General features: G+C 40.0%; 1 protein-coding gene across 1 annotated transcript in view; it reads left to right on the forward strand.

The window, feature by feature from the left end:
• Positions 1-18,708, forward strand: part of SLC2A9 (solute carrier family 2 (facilitated glucose transporter), member 9) — a 95,690-nt gene that overhangs the window by 18,834 nt on the left and 58,148 nt on the right. The window contains exons 4-5 of the mRNA XM_010003105.1: positions 1,780-1,904; positions 3,283-3,428. Coding sequence (XP_010001407.1) covers positions 1,780-1,904; positions 3,283-3,428 — 271 coding nt within the window. The remainder of the gene's footprint in view (positions 1-1,779; positions 1,905-3,282; positions 3,429-18,708) is intronic.

Below are 18,708 nucleotides of genomic sequence, written 5' to 3' on the forward strand. Positions count from 1 at the left end.
CTATTCCTGCTGTGTCTGTTTGTGGTGGGTTGGCCCTGGCAGCTTGTAACTCCCCACTTCCCAAGGGAGATGGGAGGACTGGGGAGAAAGATGAGGAACAGGAGAGAGAAAACTCATGGATCAAACTAAAGAAAGGGAAAACACACATTACTGTTGTGGGCAAAACAGACTTAACTTAAGGAATCTAATTTATTGCCAGTTAGCATAAATATTTAAAAAACAACCAACTATTGGGAAACAAGGCAAACATTAGGGCACCTTTCCTCCCACTTTCCCAGGCTAAACATCAATCCAGCTTCCTTTCCTCCCCCTTGGTGCTACAGCAGGTCACACTCAGTCCCTTCAGTGAGAGCCAAAACAAGACTGTGCCTAATTGTGTTACTGCAAAACCTGGTGAAGATAGAGCTCCGTTACTTTTCCTGTGTATAAGCTAAGTGAGGTGACTCACGGGTGGAGAAAACAGAGTGCAAGCATTCTCTCACCACATAGTTGTGAAAATCATGGTATTTTTTCTTGCATTCAATCAGAAACAGTGCAAAGCAGCTATCTCATTGTGTTATGTTGTAGAGAGGCCATCACGTCTCCAGTAGGTATCCCTGGGAATTGTAAGGAACTCTTCAGTCACTTGCAAGGCTGAACCTGATGATGATGGCTTCTCCAGCCATGCACTTGCAGGCTGTAATCTAGCAAAAAGCCACTTAAACCCATATTTGTGGAGAGATGTACATAAGGTAGCAGTGATTCTCTGAGTCTGGGTTTTCTGCTTCATCTTTCAGCAGGGAATCATTGCAGCAGAGCTATTGATCTTACATCTTTAACCATTCTTCTTCCATGTGTTCAGGAAATGAGACCTTGGATGTCAGTGTTTGAAACTGATTATCAAAGGCCCATGAAATCCTACATATCATTCCTTTTGAAAGTATTTCTTTTTGCAGAAGTTAAGAGAATCAGAAGACACTTTTGTGAATCTCAAATATGAGCAGAAAGTTCTGAAATTGAAAACTAAGAAATGCAGTTGCTGTTGGCATAGTGCAATGAGAAATGGAGATGTTTTGAAATTTTTTAAATAATTTTGGTGATTTTGGTTCTGTTTTTTAAGCAAAGTAATAATTTTCCATAAAAATATTCATTTCTTTGAAACAAATGGCTTTTTTTTATGTCATTTGACTGCTACAGATCTAAATCATTTTAGAAAAAAAAATTTAAAAAAAAAAATTGTCCTTTGATATTTTTGTTAATTTCAACAAGTTTTGGAAAAGTGTTGATTTTTATCACTCGTGTGAGCCCAAGTGTTTTTCCTAATTCTACAAACAGTAAGTAATTTTTAATGACATTTCAGTGTTGGGAAGTTCTCAAAAAGGCAAAACCTGTATGTAACAGAAATATGTCTGTTGTAATGTCAGCTCATTGCTATTTCTGGTTCCTACATACATACATTTACCCAGAGCATGCTTGTTTAAATTCACATACAGAGTCTCAGCCATGGCACTTGGATTCTGGGGATGTGTAGGATGGCTGATTGCTGTGTGTTTGAAATACAGCTCTTGAGATAGCTATGATATGTTTTATTTTAAACCTGTGGGATGAGTTTGAAATTCTATTCATTTGGGTATAGTACTGTATTTTGGAACTCTGTGTAACACCTAAGAGGCTGTGTGTGTTAGGCACTTCTTGTTCTTATTTATGGATATTTAAGAATAATAGTCTAGTGTGCTTTGTATATGACTAGATTTAACTGCTGCGATGCTTGTATCTGCATAAAACATCTTTTCCTTTTAGGAAATGTACATTGCTGCTCAACAATGTGTTTGCCGTGGCAGCTGCATTGCTGATGTCCCTCTCCTTGTTGGCGGGGTCATTTGAAATGCTGATACTGGGCCGCATTGTAATGGGTGTTGATGCAGGTGAGCTTTTATCATGCTGCATGTAACTTAAATGCTTGTGCCATGCATAATCATTCTGTTCTCCAATCATTCTGCTCTCCCCCAGTTAGATCTTTCTTTACATTAAAGAGGCATCTCAGGGACTAGCCAAGCTGCTTTCAGTGAGACAAAACAGCAGGCTATTCTGATGTTTGGAGAAGACACTGGAATGGATGCTCACTGCTGCTGTCTCCCCTCATAATTCCTCCCCATTAGCTCCTCCAGCTCCTGTAGAGCATATCTGCCTCCATGCCATGAAAATCCATTGGCTGGAAGAATGTAACCTATTTATTAAAGCTGCTTGCTGCTCTGTGTTTCAAAGTTGTTGTATCCCATGGTAATACCAGTAGGGTTAAATGGAAGTGTTTTTACATCATCGTTTGCTCCTGGCAATGGCATTAATGTAAATGGCATTAAAAATGAATGATGGAGGCACTGCTGCACCAGAATAGTTTAGTAGCCTGCAGTGAGGTTCTTGGCAAATCCATGGATTGCTAGATGGTGAGAGATATTTACCTAATGTGGAGGCAGACTTGATGAATGAAGATGGTTTTACACTCTCAGTAATTATGTGACTCTAACAATGGAAAGTGCTTTGACTTTTGCATCACCAATCTCCCTTCTGACAAGCTTTGGTGATGTTTTTAGTAAGCACAAACTATGGTTGTTTGAAAGTTGATGTGACTGTCACTTGCAATGTGAAGTTCAAGGGTAATTTTGGTGGTGACTGCTAATTTCTGTCTCAGATTATCACCAAACTACCAGACTTCAGGAGCTGTGTCAATGCTTTAATTGTACTAACCAGGGCCATGCATTTGTGTTTTCTCCTGGTTTTGAGCAGCATTCTTGCCTTCAATTTATACCTTTTGTTAAGAATTCACTGCAGCTGCATTTAGAGGAACATCTGTTAACACTGTTTACAGTAAAAATATTTAATTGGACAGTGTCTGCTTTCTTTGCTTAACCCGCTGGGTGGGGTTTTTTTCCTTACCTGCACCAGTGCTAATGTGACTTTTCTTGCTTTGGGATGAGCAAATTTGAAATGCAAGATCTGTTCTCCTGGTGATTCTCATCTCTGAATAACCTTTGGTGCTTCTCATCAAATAGCAGCCTACACACATCGCTATAGATCTTTAATTGATAATCAATCCCAAGGTTATGAAATGGTGCAAGAGTAATTAGATATGTAGAGAAGATAATTTATATTATTTGTGGTTAGATATAATTCTGTTCTTTGCCTGTTTTTATGTCAGTCTTGTGAGCATACTAGCACTCAAACTCCTTTCAAATAGAGTTTGTTTCATACCTGACATAATGAAAAAGCAATTTGACTTAATGTCCTTTTTTTCTTCATTCACAGGCATTTCTCTGAGTGCCCTTCCCATGTATTTGAATGAAATATCTCCTAAGGAAATCCGTGGTTCGTTGGGTCAGGTCACAGCAATTTGCATCTGTATTGGTGTTTTCACTGGTCAAGTTTTGGGGCTGCCAGAAATATTTGGGCAAGTAAGTATTTAACAGGTGTTTTCTGCGAAATAACACAAGCTTGCTTAAATTGTTATATTTTCATATTTTGACTGACTTCCTTCTAAAAGTGGAAAATATTAACACTTGTTGTTGCTGTTTTGAAGCACTTTGAAAAATGGTTTCTTCCATGTCTTTTAAAAGCATGTACATGTGACTGGGTTTGGTAGATGTGGCAAGCAGTTTCAATAGCTTCAGAGGCTTTTGTGTGCATAGCCAGGTTTTTGCAGCCCACTCCCCTTTCTTGATGTAAATCTGCTTTTGCTGGTTTCCAGTTTCTTTGAGTACCATGGAAGTGTTTAAGAGTTTTTGTGGTTTTCATTTACAATTTTGCAATGTGAGATGGAACTGAAAAAGGCTTGGTTAGAGTTTGTATGAGGACTTGGATAGAAAGACTCTTGCTTAATGACTGTACTGTTCCTTGTAATGCACTCCTGATTTTAGACTAGGAGGTGGAAGAGTAAATATATACCTTCATCTGTTCTGATATAAGAGGTTATCTTGCTACTGTAGGCTGAGTTTAACTTGGTGGCCACTGGATGTCGTCATTACTCTGAAGTCAAGGTTTATTCAGGCTGGCTCTTGGAAATACTTTTTATCCAGAGACAGACCTTCCAAACAGTGTGGAGGAAATGCCTGCAGTAATCCTCTAGCAGGGAAACCTGAACTAAGAATCACTTCTGACAGCCAGCAAAAGTAGTAAACCGTTGAAAAGTGAGAAGAGCTTGTCCTCCCTTGTCCATCCAAAATCACCTCCTTTGCAAATACTTAAACCATCCTCCTTGACACATTTATTTTTGCCTGACCATCTCTACTATTCTCACCCATTATCCTTCAGCTAGCTTACCCAGTTCAGCTCTCCTGAGGGCAAGTGTTTGGATTCAATTTAACCTTTACTGAAGAACAGATTGATTCCCCCTCACCAAAGCAACAGGGTTTAGGAAAAAGCTTAGAATGGCCTTCACTGATGATCACTGTGTGGCTTCTACAGAGGTCCCTTTTCTTGCTTTAGAATCTAGTTTGTTAAGTGTAAAGAGGCTGATATGACTGTTTAGAATATCTGTCAGCTCTCACATAGTAGGGTTTCTTTATTTTTTCTTTTTGAAACATCTATACACTTTAAAAGGTGAGGTGTCATGCAAATTATTATTTCTCTGATAGTTCTTTGGGATATTTTGAATAGGAAATACTTATTCCTTGGTTTCATCTCACCCTTGTTGTTATTATTTCTCTTCTCCCTTCCCTCCCTTCCACTCCCATATAGTGAAGGTTGCAATTCTGCTGCTACAACCTGCTTTATTATGCAGCTAATTAATACTACACAATTAAAGATAGCAATTAATTTATGTAAGAAGAAATACACTCTATCTGTAGAATTAGTTCTTTTCAAGTTGAGTAACATCAGCAAGTAAAAGGAGCAAAGTTTTGACTGGTGTGAATAAGCATATTTCCAGTAAAATTATTGGAGATTAATTGAATTTTCCAGTTGACTATGTGGGTGTATTTTCCTTGTAATACATTAATAAAATTTAGCACTGAGGGTAAACCTTGGAGTGTTTGAAGTATGATTGCCTAATGTAGTCTTATCCTTCTTTGAAAGCTTTATCAAAATTTCCATTGGTTTCAGTCAAGTCAGGGTTTTCTTCCCTAGCTTCACGTGGTTCCCACTGAAGCTAGTGGGAGTTTTGCACCAGGAACAGCAATCACAGAGGACATTCCTTCAGAGAGTACATGTGATGAGTTCACTTCTGTTCAAGCTGGGAGGCAGCAAATATGTTGTTCTCCTTCTGAATTATTTAGTTCTTGCAACACTGTCCCCTCTCCTCTCCCTGTCAAACATCTTGCTCAAATTTCTGCCACTTTGTTCACATTCAAAAGTTAGGTCCAAGGCTTTTGCAAGCTATTTTCTAGTTGTAGGCTTCTCTCTGTTCGATGTCATAATTTCTGTTCACTAGTGAAATAAAAGCTTCTTAACAAATCATTCCCACATTACTTAATTTTTTCTCCTTTTCCTACTGTAGGAAAAATCTTAGCAAGCCCAGTGTTCCAGATCCACAGTCACCATATTTTCACAGAATCACAGAATGGTTTGGGTTGGCAGGAACGTTAAAGGTCATCTAGTTCCAACCCCTCTGCATGGGCAAGGACACCTCCCACTAGACCAAGTTGCTCAGGGCCCTGTCCAACCTGGCCTTGAACACTTCCAGGGAGGAGGGCATCCACAAGTTCCCTGGACAACCTGTTCCAGTGTCTCATCACCTTCACACTAAAGTGTTTCTTCCTAATGTCTAACCTAAATCTACCCTCTTCCAGCTTAAACCATTACCCTGTGTCCTGTCACTAAATAGTCTTGTAAAAAGTCCCTCTCCAGCTTTCCTGAAGACCCCTCCAGACACTGGGAGGCTACTGTAAGGTCTCCCTGGTGTTTTGTCTTCTCCAGGCCAAACAACCCCAACTGTCTCAGCCTGTCTTCATAGCGGAGGTGCTCCAGCCCTCAAATAGTCTTCATGGCCCTCCTCTGGACTTGCTCCAAGAGCTCCATGTCTTTCTTGTTTTGAGGGCTCCAGAACTGGACACAATACTCCAGGTGTTGTCTTGTGAGAGTGCAGTAGAGAGGGAGACAGCTACGCATTCATGGTGTCTTACTGGTTTTGGATGTAACTGTAAAGTAAACTCTTGCTTTCATCAGAAGTATGAGCTCATTTATGTTATGCTTAACCATTCTGTACTGTGCCAATCTGTAGTATGATTCTACCTTTGTCAAATTCATAAATTGTTTGAAGCAAATGGACAGGTAAATTGTGATAAGTAGGAGCTTGTTGCCAGGGATCACTGTTCTGTGCAACTGCTTGCAGTACCATGTTGAAAAGTACCTTTTTAAACTCTGCCTAGCAGTATCCAGCTTTTTAATTATCATGGTGTAAAACCTCACTGGAGTATTGTGGGTTTTTTTGTCTCTCTGTTTGGTTGCTGTAATGTTAGCCGATAGAATGGCTGTAAATAATACTAGTTAAAAATACTTGTCTTCCATCATGGTTTTATAACCGTTTTATTCTGAGCTCTTTCGTTCATCTATTACTTGTAACTTGAGCAAATACCTAAGAGATTATTAACCATAGCATCTAATCAGTGAAGGTTTTGAAGAAAGGAAAAAGACTGAGTTGGGCATCTGGCTGGAAGAGGCTGTTTGGAGCAGAAGTGGACATAGGGAGGGCTGCAGGTATGGCCAAGGTCCTGTCTTGTAGGAGGACATGACAGCAGTGCTGCTTCTGTGGCCAAGTAAGTAGAGGGAAGAGAGAGGAGCTGAGTGCACCATTTTAACATGAGAAAGAAAAACTGCAGAAGGAATGGAGTGGCTTAATCTCAACCACAATGTTGTTACAAGAATAACTTTTTTAAAGTGTGCTATGAGTAATTACATGCTGAAAATCAGCAGTGATGTTTGGAACAGACTCGCGGCTAAAGTAGCTTGAGCAGAAAATTTAACTTTTAAATTGGAGCTTGATACATTTCTCTGGATTACACTAAATTCTTGTCTTCAGTGGTTTCTGTAGAAGTCTCTCCACAGAAAATTGTTTATTTACATAGGCTGTGGGGCATAACCTTACAGACCTTTAACAACCTCCTTGATAACTTCCTCTGTTATCTAATGCAACAGCGTTCCTTTAAACACGAAAGTCTGATAAAAATAGCTCAGAAGCACTGAGTATTACTTGAGGCAATTCAGAAAGTCCTTACTGCTTTTTGTGTCAAGTAGCTTAAGCAGCCCCAAAGTGATTTTTTTAGCAATCTTTTATTTATGAGGACCATCCCAGCTGAAGCAGGAGGCGTGTGGGCAGCCCCAGTTCAGTGCTGGGGGCAGTGAGCAGATTTTGCTGTGTCACTGTCCAAATGCCGTTTGCTGCTTCCTGTTCCTTCAGCCTTCCCAAGCTTTCTATGGAAGTGCTGAGGGTTGCCAGTCTTCTCATTTCCTTCTAAGTACCTTTTCATGCCAGTTCCTTTAACTTATTATTCTTTTGGTCAACTCTTATTTATCCCTTAATATTTTATCCTTCGCTTTTTTCCCCCACCTACTGCAGTGTGCTTCCTTTCTTGTCCCCTTGTCACTACTGATCTTTGTGTTTCAGGTGAGACTTCATCTTCTCTAGTAAAACAAGCTCTTTAATCTCTTTCTCATCCTAGGTGCCTTTCTCTGTAAAAATTCTGGTTTAAAATTTGAACCCACTAGAACAAGATTATACTGGTAACCCGGATGAAACTATACGTTAAAAAATACAATTATATTAAATACTTCTTTATTTCTCGGTTCTCTCGGAAATGTTTTGGCTGAAATATGACAGAAATGCATTTACTGTTTTTTTCTGTCATGCCACATGAACTTGCCAAATACTATTACATCCAATTTTAAGATTATAGTATAAAAGAAGAAATTATTTTTTAAAAAAAAAGAAAGTTAATTATTCCAAACCTTGAACACAGGCATTCCTTTCAATTCTGAATGCATGGGCTTTTATTGTACTTGTCTCCAAAAGTTCTAATTTTAGAATATAGAGTCTGAAGAAGGTGTTCCTTCTTTAGCATGCAGTGCTTACCTAGAGTGATTATCTGAAACAAAAAAGCTGCAGTGGTGACAATGGTCCTCTGCTGCTCTGCTTTGATATTCTTCTTTCCTATGTCTTATTTCCCTCCCATCAGCCAAATCCCAGCAATGCTTTTTATTCAAGACTGAGATTCTTGTAGGTCATAATCGACTATGTCTCTGTTGAGGTTTGGGAAACTACATGGTGGTAAAGCTGGCTGGGGATTAGCCTACAGAGCATGATTTTACATGCTGGTGACCAGCTTCTCTCCACCACCCTGACTGCTGCCACTTGTGTTCTCCTTTTTCATGTGCTCCTTTTTCATGTGCTAGCATCTTGTTTCAGTCTTCTGTGAGCCTGCACCATTAATTCTTCAGAAAGCCATGGCAACTGTAGATGGCAACGTGGTGCTGGCCCACAGGAGTGCAATCATCTCATCTGCCATAATGTGGGTTCTGAATTATTGCTACTGGCTACGAGATTATTTAGTTTGGTGCATTTCGGTTGTACAGCATGTGCAGCTTTCCATGTAGCTGACTGAAGGAGAAAACATGATTAAGATAAGGAGAAAGTGTTTCAGACCTGTCACTCTTTCAAACACTTCCCTTCAGGTATTTCCATTCTCTCTGTTTCTGTGATTCTGCAATTGAATCACCCCGCCCATTTTTCTGACAGATTACTCCTTGCAAAGCAAGGACCAGTGAATTGCCAACCTCAGGTCTGAAAGTTTAAATTTCCACTTATGGTCTCAGGGGAGTATTGTCTGGCCTCATTCTGGCATATTCCATGTAACCTCAGGTGTATGAAACTAGCTCATCTAGTTCTGCCTGCATGTAAGCCTATAGCCCATGTTTCCTTAGGATGGTAACATCTTTTAAATGTTGTAGGCCACCAGGCTGTCTCTTCTATTGCTTCAGCTTATGCAATGAAGGTGGGCTTTAATCTTTCCATAAATGATAGAGGATTTAGTTGATGAATACATTTGCTTTTCTTATGGTATTAACAATTTTTTAAATACATCCCACCTCAGGATCTCTTTCATCCATGTAGAGATACGAGGAAAGGGAGAAAAAAATGTTTCACAATGTGTATCTGTATTCACGACAGTTAAAACTAGAATCGTTGCCATCTTTTCCTCATCCTGTGCTTAGACTATGGTTTCCCATAGTGTGTAAGACTTTGCTGAGCTGTATTTGTGTCCCCGGAGCTGCCCCCCCCAGTGGCTGGCTGGCTCCGACTGCTGCTCTGACCAGAGCAGCTGTTTGCCATAGGTAAGCCAATGGAAAAATAGGTGTTGTTTACTTTGGGATCCCTATCTTATACACTTCAAGAGTTTCTAGGTCATGCACCCACAAGCTTGTCTAACTATAGTGCAGTGTTTCATAGTGGATGGTGTGTCATCCTAGAAACTTTGCTCTGCTTGCATCCTAAGAGGAATGAGGGCAACACTTTCTGAATTATCCCTGTTATTGCCATAGGTGTTTCCAGAAAAAGAAAAAAAAACCAGTACATCAAACAGAAAAACTGTAAAATTCTTGAAGAGCCCATCTCTTTAATGTTGTGGGTAGTTTTGGTCATCCTGCTTTAAAAAGAGTGTAATCAAACAATGTAAGGTCCAGGAGGGAGCAGCAGTGATCAGTGATGGGAAGTGGCTTCTTGAGGAGAACAGGCTGGTGTAGGGCTTGGCAGCTCTTCTGGGTGAGCCCATGCTGAGTGAAAACTTAAAGCAATGCAAAACAAAGTATACCAGAGGAAACTCAGAACTTGTCTTTAAGTGATATGATGTGCCTAGATTTCCCTCAGTCTTTGTATAAATACACTTGGAATTTTCCATGTTGCAAAACTGATATAGAAATGATCATTATTACAAATTTTATTAGTTGGATGTTGTCGTTGTCATTGAAACAACAGGAATTTTTTGAGGAAACTGAACAGTTTTCATACATATCTGGATAGACATTACCCATTTTTAAAAAAGGAGTTAGCTGCAAGTAAGTCTGTGACACATGATGGTACTGGCCAAACTGTTCTCCTCCCACAGCTGCTTATTTTAGTAATGAAATCGTGTTGTTGATATAAATATAATTTTCTACAGCAAAATGAGCTAAATCTAGGAGAGGACTAGTAAGCTTCATAGGAACTGTACTATATGCCTAATAAGGAAAGATTCCTGATGAGTCCTTTTCAAGTTAGTTCTTCTTTATGAAAGGAAACCTTGTTAAGGAGAAGTTATGTTTTTTTTGCTGTTTGGTTGGTTGTGGTTTTTTTAATCAAACTAAGAATTGCTGTAGATGCTGTGTCAAACTAATTTTCTTTACAAGACCTCTTAAAAATGACATTTTTTAAGTGATAGATAGCTGTGTAGGACAGTTTATGTAGCATTTTTTTCATTTTACTTTACTGAAGTTATTTTAATAGTACTCCTTCACTTGCACTAAAATAGACAGTGATGGAATAGGTAGTTATACAGCCTGCACAGCTGAAGATCGTTCTGAAAACTAAGCTCTGATTTTACTTGTCAAATCTTTAGTTTGTTTTTTCCCCTTGTTTGTTTATTTTCTGTTTGTTTGTTTGTTTTGTTTTGTTGGGGGTTTTTTAACTGATTTTTATTCCTAAAACTCTTGACTAAAATTCAAGGATTCCCTAAAAACTGTCAGTAAATTATAGATGAGAAAAGAATCATAGAATCTTAGGGGCTGGAAGGGACCTCGAGAGATCATCTAGTCCAACCCCCCTGCCAGAGCAGGGTCACCTAGAGTACATCACACAGGAACTCATCCAGGTGGGTTTTGAATGTCTCCAGTGAGGGAGACTCCACAACCTCCCTGGGCAGTCTGTTCCAGTGCTCTGTCACTCTTACAGTAAAAAAATTTTTTCGGATATTCACCTTGAACCTCCTATGCTCCAATTTACACCCATTACCCCTTGTCCTATCACTGGTCATCACCGAGAAAAGCCTAACTCCGTCCCCCTGACACTCACCCCTTACATATTTGTAAACATTGATGAGGTCACCCCTCAGTCTCCTTTTCTCCAAGCTAAAGAGACCCAGCTCCCTCAGCCTTTCCTCATAAGGGAGATGTTCCACTCCCCTAATCATCTTCGTAGCTCTGCGCTGGACTCTCTCGAGCAGTTCCCTGTCCTTTTTGAACTGAGGGGCCCAGAACTGGACACAATACTCCAGATGTGGCCTCACCAATGCAGAATAGAGGGGGAGGAGAACCTCTCTTGACCTACTAACCACACCCTTTCTAATGCACCCCAGGATGCCATTGGCCTTCTTGGCCACAAGGGCACATTGCTGGCTCATGGTCATCCTCCTGTCTACCAGGACCCCCAGGTCTCTTTCACCTACACTACTCTCCAGCAGTTCAGCCCCCAACCTGTACTGGGACATGGTGTTGTTCTTCCCCAAATGTAAAACTCTGCACTTCCCCTTGTTGAATTTCATCATGTTTCTCCCCGCCCAACTCTCCAACCTATCTAAGTCTCTCTGAATGGCAGCACAGCCTTCTGGTGTGTCAGCCACTCCTCCCAGCTTAGTGTCATCAGCAAACTTGCTGAGGGTACATTCTATACCCTCATCCAGGTCGTTGATGAAGATGTTGAACAACACCGGTCCCAGCACCGACCCTTGTGGGACTCCACTAGTAACACACCTCCAACCAGATTCTACCCCATTGACTACAACTCTCTGACTCCTTCCTTTCAACCAGTTCCTAATCCACCTCACTTCCTGGTCACCAAACCCATACCTGATCAACTTATCCACAAGGATGCTGTGGGAGACGGTGTCAAATGCTTTACTGAAATCAAGATAAACCACATCTACCGCTCTACCATCATCTATCCACCTAGTAATTTCCTCATAGAAGGCTATGAGGTTAGTCAAACATGATTTACCCTTGATAAAACCATGCTGACTGCTCTTGATGACCCCCATGTCCTTGATGTGCCTGGAGATAGTCACAAGAACAAGTTGTTCCATCACCTTTCCAGGGATGGAGGTGAGGCTGACCGGTCTATAGTTACCCGGGTCCTCCTTCTTGCCCTTCTTGTAGACTGGAGTGACATTTGCTATCCTCCAGTCCTCAGGCACCTCACCTGTTGCCCATGATTTACTGAAGATGATGGAGAGTGGCCTAGCAATGACCTCCGCCAGCTCCCTCAGCACCCTTGGGTGCATTCCATCTGGACCCATTGATTTATGGATGTCCAGATTACTCAACTGATCCCTAACCCAATCCTCATCTACCATGTCAAACTCTTCCTCTATCTTGACTTCTTCTGGGGCTATATGAATCTGGGGCTCATAGGGAGACCCTGCAGGAGTGAAGACAGAGGCAAAGAAGGCATTCAGCACCTCTGCCTTCTTTATATCCTCTGTCACCAGGGCTCCCACCTCATTCCTCAATGGGCCAATATTGCCTCTATTGCTAGTTTTGCTAGCTATGTACTTGAAAAAGCCCTTTCTATTATCCTTAACCTGACTTGCAAGGTTAAGTTCCTTAGCTTTCCTAATTGCCTCCCTACATCCTCTGACAACAGTCCTATATTCCTCCCAAGTGACCAGCCCCTCCTTCCATGATCTATAGATTTTCCTTTTCCACTTAAGTTTGCCCAGTAGTTCCTTCTTTAACCATGCAGGTCTCAAAGAAAGTATTTTACAGTCACTGAGCACCTCCAGCCTGCAAGTGGACAAAAATACCAAAAAGTTCTGTTGGAGATGCTCTTGAAATGAATCTTACACATTAGCATGAGAACATAAAGTATGAATCAACCAATTCCCTCATATTTTTATATGAGCTCTTTTGTTCTTTACATTTATCTTCCCCTAGAGCCATGATAGTAACTAGAGTTAAAGATACTTATCTGTCAAGATATGAGTGAGAATTTATTTCAGAATATAGAATGGAGAGCTATTGGAGCAAGAAGAAGCAGGGGAGAACTTACATGGGAGAACTCTTGCAACTGTGAAGTATCTTGGAATTGAAAGTAGCTTATGTCTCATGGCTGCATACACTTTACAGAATATACAGAAATTACAGAAAAGATGTTTGTAGCTTCTGTTAGAGTAGGACAAAAGCATCCACTAATTCAGCTATTTCTAGATTGACTCTAATCCCCCAAGTATCCTATTTGCAATCATTTTGAATCACAGAATCACAGAATCCTAGGGGTTGGAAGGGACCTCAAAAGATCATCTAGTCCAACCCCCCTGCCAGAGCAGGGTCACCCAGAGCACATCACACAGGAACGTGTCCAGGAGGGTTTTGAATGTCTCCAGAGAAGGACATCTGACTGTGTAGAATAGAAAAATGGAACATCTTCATTCTGCTTAGTTATATTCTAGCAATATAACAAAGTGAGGCAGAGGCTAGCTGGAGGCCAGTAACTGGTGGTGTACCTGAGGGGTCAATACCAGGCCCAATGCTGTTCAGTGTCTTCATTAATGACCCAGATGATGGTGCATAGTGCACCCTTAGGACACCAAACTAGCAGGTGTAGTTGATACACCAGAAGGTCATGCTGCCATCCAGAAGGACCTCAACAGACTGGAAAAATGAACGGACAAGAACTTCATGGAGTTCAACAAGGATAACTGAAAAGTCCTTCACCTGGGGAGGAGCAACCCCAAGGCACCGACATTTTTTTGAGAGAAAAAAAACTAAGGTTTTGTAGGACACAAAGTTGAATGTGAGCCAGATAGGTGCCTTTGTGACAAAGAAGGTGAATGGGTTCTGGGCTACATTAGGAGGACTACTAACAGCAAGGCGGTGATCCTTTCCCTCTACTCAGCACTTGTGAGGCCCCATCTGGGGTGCTGTGTCCAGTTTTGCACTCCCAAGTACAAGATCGACATAGACTGGACGGAGTCGCCAGGGGTGGGGTGACTGGAGGGAGGGGCACCGCTAAGATTATGAAGGGACTGGAGTACTGAGGAAAGGCTGAAGGAGTTGAGACTGTTTAGCCTGGAGAAAGCTCAGCTCAGGGGGAATCTTATTCATGTCTATAAATACCTGAGAGGAGCATGTAAAGAAAGACAGCCAGACTCATTCCAGTGGTGCCCACTAACAGAACAAGAGGCAGTGGGCACAAACTGAGACACAGCGCATAAATTACTAGTTCTTAGTAAGATGTTAGGAGCAAAAAATAGTGTAGGACATAACAAGAATAAACTAGGAATGTGACTCCTCATTTCTGGCCCCCAGTTATTTTATTTATTCATTTTTGAATCAGAAGTTGCTGCAGTTTGGAGCAAGTGTTTGAGAAGGTGGTTTCAAGTACTCCTGTAAATGCTCTGCTAATTGAGACAGACTTGTAAAAATTGAATCCAAGTTACTCTGGTCCCTGCCAGTCCTCTGGACTACTGAGTTTGTACAGTGTTTCATAAAAGCAGAAAAGCTAGAGCCTTCCCAGAAGAGTGTTTTAAAACTTCTTCTTCTGATACAGAAGACATATTGGTGCTTGTAAACACCTGCTCAAATCCATAAGGAATAGTATCTGCTAAGAATAGTGAAAATATCTCAGAAAGACATCCTTACAAAGAAAGGCACTTCTAAATATAGTCTTACAAAAATAATAAAAACAAACAACAACAAAAAAAAAGGAAACAGAACAAGAAAAAGTTTCAGCACTTACTCAGATAATCACTGATTTCAGCAGGTGTCTGTATGCCTTTCTGAGCTTGGATTCATTATGTGTATCTGGACAGAAATCTGCCTGTGCTTCCTGTGAACTGGTACCAGACATGCTAATTAAGAATTTCTTGAGGTAGTGATCTTGAAGATGATAATCCTTTTTAAAGTATTCTCTGGATTCTTTATCTAGTGGTGGGAAATTTCCTTCATCTTTTCACAGTCACACATAAGGCACAGAGTTTCTTATAGCTTACAGCTGAAGCAATTTCCATGTCATTTATCAAGGCACTTGCACTTAATTACAAGTTGTGAGTAGCTGTTCAGGGACTTGGAGGTCACCTCACCCTATGGTTGATGCAGCAAAGAGAACCTGCTTTGCAGCCACCAGGCTAGAGGTGCAGGGCTTTGGTGGTGCTGAGAAGGGTGCAGAAATGCTTTGGGTGGTTTCATGTTTATAGTTCAGTAGTACTCCTGGGAAGAAAAGGTCACATCAGCACTGTTGGTGGAGCATGGTGGGTGTAGATGGTAATGGAGACATTAAATGAGGAATTTTGTTTATATCTACTGTAGACCAGCTGAGATCATGTATTTACTGGAGACTATAAATCAACATTTTTTTGATTCCCCCAGACATTCACAGAGGTATTTATTAATCCATTTTCTGTACAGAACTCATTGAGTAATGCATGGAAAGACAGCTGTGAGTCTTTGTATGTGCAAATGAATTTCAGTCTATTAAAGCTGTGCTGTGAGACTTCAACTCCTGAGGTTTTAAGAGCAACACATGGCTGATTTGCCATATGTAATATTCAGATGTTGCAGTTTTGCACTTGGGAAGAAGAACATCCTGCAGGAGAGCATTTGTCAGACTGTGGAAGTGGGAGTGTTATAGAAGAAAGAGAACTCTGTGTGTGTGTTTATATATATTTATTTTAGACTTACTGCTGAACAACAGACTTAATGACAGAGCATCTAAAATTTTGGATGAAAGCTTATTATGCTACTTTCTCATAGACAGATCCTGCCTATGTCTGGACAAGATAAGGTTTGTATGTAGTGAGACTCTGTTTAATTAGGTCAGTTGGAAACGGTCGACTAGCTTTCATGAGAAGATGTCCTTCATCAGTTTTGAAAGAAAGGCTTCAAAATACCTCATGGAATTTGAGAACAGTTGCTTGTAATTTGCCAGACTGCTTTCTCTTGGTCCACTGAAACATAGTTAACACCTGTAAGTAAGCTCAGAGAAAACTTTTATATTGTCTGTGTATATAAGGTTTGTCTTTTTGCTTCTTTGTCAAACTTAAAAGGTGAACTTTTCACTTGTTGTAGTTGACCAAATACCAGGCAGGGTCTGTCTATGAGCCTCATCTTATCCTATGTTAATTGAACTCTGTCTCGGAAGTTTTATGAGCATGTAAACCTTTTAGATAAAGATTTGCCTGTCTCCACTGAGTATCTGATAAAATTTGCAAATCTTTAATTAAGCAATAAATCTAAATTTATTTGATCTGTGATTTCCTTCCCAGTGTGCTTCACATGCTGCAGAGATTAAAATCTTTACACCTTTTTAAAGGTTCTGGATGATTAACATTTCAATTTTAATTTGTACTGTCCAATGTGAAATCACCCATTACTGCAAATTCATGTCCGAGTATGTAAATTTATCCTTATAAAATTGGTTATTAATGCTGTGGTTAATTAGTCAAGGATCATAGGACAGCATGCAGTCATTGTATTGAGTAGTAGAGTGTATTTACTAGATTTAGGTTATTTAGTTTTGTTTTGAAACCATTGACAAAAAGAAAAATGAAGAGGTATATTCATGATTCGTATTTTGAAAGATTTTTAAACATATAGTAAGTGTCAAATTAAAATTATATTTTTTTAATCTAAGACAGAGGTTGCCAGTGTCAAGATTAAATATTCAACTGTTTCAGTTGTTTTTAAAAAAAGCAAAAGTTCTTCAGGTTGTTGGGTTTTTGTTTGTTTTTCCCCTTAACTCCGATTTACTGGAGTCTAACCTTTATAACTTTAGCTTGGCAAAATATAATCATGGAAAAAAATAGTAGCATCTAATCTAATTTCTAGATGTCCTGAAGTGTTTTGCTTTGGCTCCTGCTGCAGCCCCAGGAGGGGCTCTTGAGCTGTGTGTGTCACATCTGCCAGTCCTACAGGGGTCATCTGAGGTACCCTAGGACATAAAAATGTTGCTTATATTTGACCAATTGAATCTTATCCTCATCAAATATTTTAATTTACTAATATTTTCATATACGACTTTATATTATATTATTTATAAGAGTTAAGCTGGTATGCTAAAAGGAAGTTTGTCTGAAATTTTGCATAGTTCCAATGTACCTCTAATATTTCTTTCTAAAGAAGTTCAAGTGTATATGCTGGGTGGTGTTAGTAATCACCATATCCCACTGCTTTTCTCAGAAATTTTTACTTTTCTCAGAAGTAAATAAGCACTGAAGACAAATTGTGCCATTTACGTGTTCAGTAAACTCCTAGTTGTTACTGAAATAAAAAGTTGGACCAAAAAGCATCTTGAGAACTTGTAATTGACACTTTAATTCTCCCTCTCAACATGATCTAACGTGCAATTTAATGAACAGAAGGTCGTGTGATTTGGACACCAGCCACTTTCAAGGCTGTTTAAAGTCCTGATCCAAAGGTGTTTTACTCAGTAACAAAAAACTTCTGTTGACTTCTATGAATTTTAGATTAGGATTGTACAGCCTTAAGTTTGGTAACTTTTTGTACTGTTTAATGCCTGGTAAGACACTGAGACTTTTGTAATCTTGTCGTCAGAGCTATTCCTGTAGTAGTGAGATACAGATAAATACACAGAGGGATGCAGAAGATAGTTGAAGGGTGCACACTGTTTGGGTTGCCTCTGTTTTAAATGAGCAGGTAAGAAGTTTCTAACTGTTACTAAAACATTTTTTGATAGAAGGGGGTTACAGGAATGCTCATGCAAAGAGAAAACTGTGTCCAGCAGAGATGCAACCCTTAGGCGGTGAGGTCAGTGCCCTCCTCTGCAGCCAGAGGTTGTGGAGCAGCGTTTAGAGTTGCACAAGGAAGGTAACTGTGCTCAATGCTATGTGAGTAGCTGGCCTGAAGGCGGAGGTATAGGAAATATATCTCAGCTGTCTCATGATTGTCACTGCTGTGCCATTCCCTTGACTCCAGGGAGAAAAAAGACAGTTCTGATGCTAAGAAATTGGTTCCATCTCGATGCATTTTCAGTCCTTGGCCCCAGGCTAGTGAGGTTGTCCTTTACCTTTAGGAGTGTTTTATGTGGCACAATAACAGATTAACAGAAAAATGCTGGACTTGTGCAGGCTTCAGCTTTGCATGTGTGTCTAAGTCTCCTCAGTCTGTTCTGAGCAGGGATATGATTTTTTTTATTATTATTTTTTTTGCCTTGCAAAGTAACTATTTCTGATAAGATACAAAGCTTTCATGCCAACTCTCTACTAAAAAGGATAAGATTCAATTACTCCAACATAAGCATATAGCATCATTTTGATGCCCGAAGGTACATTAGATGTCCCTGTGGGACTGTCAGATGTGACACAAAAAACCCCCGAAACTTGGCATCCTGGGGCTGCAGTGGGAGACATGGCAAGATGCTTCAGAGCATCTAGAAATTATACTAGATTTAATTTTTTTTGTCTCTGTGTGTGAATATATTTCACTAAACTAAAGTTTTCAATGTGTTTCTGCTTCTAATAGGAGCACGAAAAAGAAGAAACTGCCAAATCATTAGTTCCTGAACATTCTGAGTATCTTGCAATTGGATGCAACAGGCTGTTGTCTCTTTGCACCCCACATACAAAATTAGTAAAATAAGTCATTTTACATGAGAAAGGTATTATACAAAAAAAATTATTGCTGTGTTCAGTGCAGTAATAAACCTATCATAACTCCACTCCTCCAAGGAATTTTTTCCAGAATTAGTATTTAAAGGAGTTTGGAATAGTGACTGGTAAATATCACAATTTGTCCTGGGCACTGAATGAAAAAAAAAAAAAA

Source organism: Chaetura pelagica, unplaced genomic scaffold (assembly GCF_000747805.2).
Source record: "Chaetura pelagica isolate M959 unplaced genomic scaffold, ChaPel_1.0 scaffold147, whole genome shotgun sequence".
NCBI classification, from domain to species: domain Eukaryota; kingdom Metazoa; phylum Chordata; class Aves; order Apodiformes; family Apodidae; genus Chaetura; species Chaetura pelagica.